At 40.7% G+C, this 1,763-nt stretch overlaps 1 protein-coding gene across 1 annotated transcript in view; it reads right to left on the bottom strand.

The window, feature by feature from the left end:
- Positions 1-1,573: 1,573 nt before the first annotated feature.
- Positions 1,574-1,763, bottom strand: part of LOC144645927 (MAM and fibronectin type III domain-containing protein 1-like) — an 8,938-nt gene continuing 8,748 nt past the window's right edge. The window contains exon 8 of the mRNA XM_078505442.1: positions 1,574-1,590. Within this exon, the coding sequence (XP_078361568.1) occupies positions 1,574-1,590 (17 nt within the window). The remainder of the gene's footprint in view (positions 1,591-1,763) is intronic.

Here is a 1,763-nt window from a genome sequence, read left to right as displayed (position 1 = left end):
GGAATGGTAAGTTATATTTTGCAGATGTGTGATGCGCAGTATTCTTCTACATTTGTCTTTTTAATCATAACGTTTTTGTAAATAGATCTATTTATAAGTATAATCCCGAATCGCTCCGAACTGTAAAAAACGGAAAACAAAACAAGAAAACAAATAAGGAACAATAACAAAATCTTTATGACGATAAACCGTGCATCCAAAAGAAGGAGAAAACGATGTATATTTTATTCCTTGATTATTATACATCAATAAATGTACATAGATGCCTGTCTCTGTCTAGTAATTTTAGTATTGTAAGTAAGGTTAATTCCTTGCGAATTCGAAGCGAGGCCGAAGGCCGAGCGTAGCGGGGTGTATAATTTTGTCCCTCAAAGGGCTCAGGCGGGATGAAATCTCGTTTGGAGTTTACGGTCATATATATATATATATATATTTGTGAGCTTGGTGTATGGCGGAAATGACGTCACACGGCCGCGCGCTGGTGACCTAATGGTGTGAGCATCGGACTTCAAATCAGATCTTCGGGACTGAGGGCAGGGGTTCGAATCGGGCTAAAGTTTTTTATTTTTTATTTTTTATTTTATTTTTTTTTGTGAGTTTGAATCCTGAGCCTTTCATTTTTATCGTTTTTCTTTTCGGATTAAACTGTACCACTGATTTCCACATAGTACTCCCTCAACGCCTATTCGCTATAAACCTTTCATGGCCATCAGAGGCGCGCGGGCGGAGGGTTCGAATCCTCCTGCCGTTCGTTCTTCTTTTTTTTTAATGCCCTGAAATAAATGTCCAAAATGCGAATATCCAATAATAAATAAGGAGTGATAACCGGTTTTAACCAGGTGATTTGTTATTGTTGCCTAGAAACGGACATGGCTGCGACACCCTCGTTCCCAGGGTCTACTCCGCTTTAAAAATGGCGGCTCTTTCTGGTTCGTAAAGAGGTATAAAGCGTTGGGAAGCGCAGGCTATTTTCAAAATCATCGACAAATTATTGGATATTCGCATTTTGGACATTTATTTCAGGGCATTAAAAAAAGAAGAAGAACGAACGGCAGGAGGATTCGAACCCTCCGCCCGCGCGCCTCTGATGGCCATGAAAGGTTTATAGCTTGAATAGGCGTTGAGGGAGTATTATGTGGAAATCAGTGGTACAGTTTAATCCGAAAAGAAAAACGATAAAAATGAAAGGCTCAGGATTCAAACCCACAAAAAAAAAAAAAAGAAAAAAAAAAGTTTAGCCGGATTCGAACCCCTGCCCTATAGTCCCGAAGATCTGATTTGAAGTCCGATGCTCACACCGTTAGGCCACCAGCGCGCGGCCGAGTGACGTCATTTCCGCCATACACCAAGCTCACAAATATATATATATATATATATATATATATATATATATATGACCGTAAACTCCACACGAGATTTCATCCCGCCTGAGCCCTTTGAGAGACAAAATTATACACTCCGCTACGCTCGGCTTTCGGCCTCGCTTCGCGAGGAATAAGACCCCCCCTCCCTCCCCAACCCAGAGCTTCGCGAGGCCCTGCGAGTCACGTATTACTAGTTATTGTGAGTAGCGTTAGTATTTTAAGTAATCTTGAGTATTAAAAGTATTTTTTTGTGTGTTTGTAAGTTATGTTAGAATTGCAATAAAACAACAACAACACAAGCAGAAAACGTTATGTAACACAATCTTTCATGCGCCTTCTGGGTAACGCGCGTAACGCAACGCATTGTATTGAAGAAAAAGACTGGGGCGAGGTTTGTGC

The sequence above is a fragment of the Oculina patagonica genome, chromosome 3 (assembly GCF_052425735.1).
Source record: "Oculina patagonica isolate OP01 chromosome 3, crgOcupat, whole genome shotgun sequence".
NCBI classification, from domain to species: domain Eukaryota; kingdom Metazoa; phylum Cnidaria; class Anthozoa; order Scleractinia; family Oculinidae; genus Oculina; species Oculina patagonica.
This window is presented reverse-complemented; position numbering and strand designations above follow the sequence as displayed.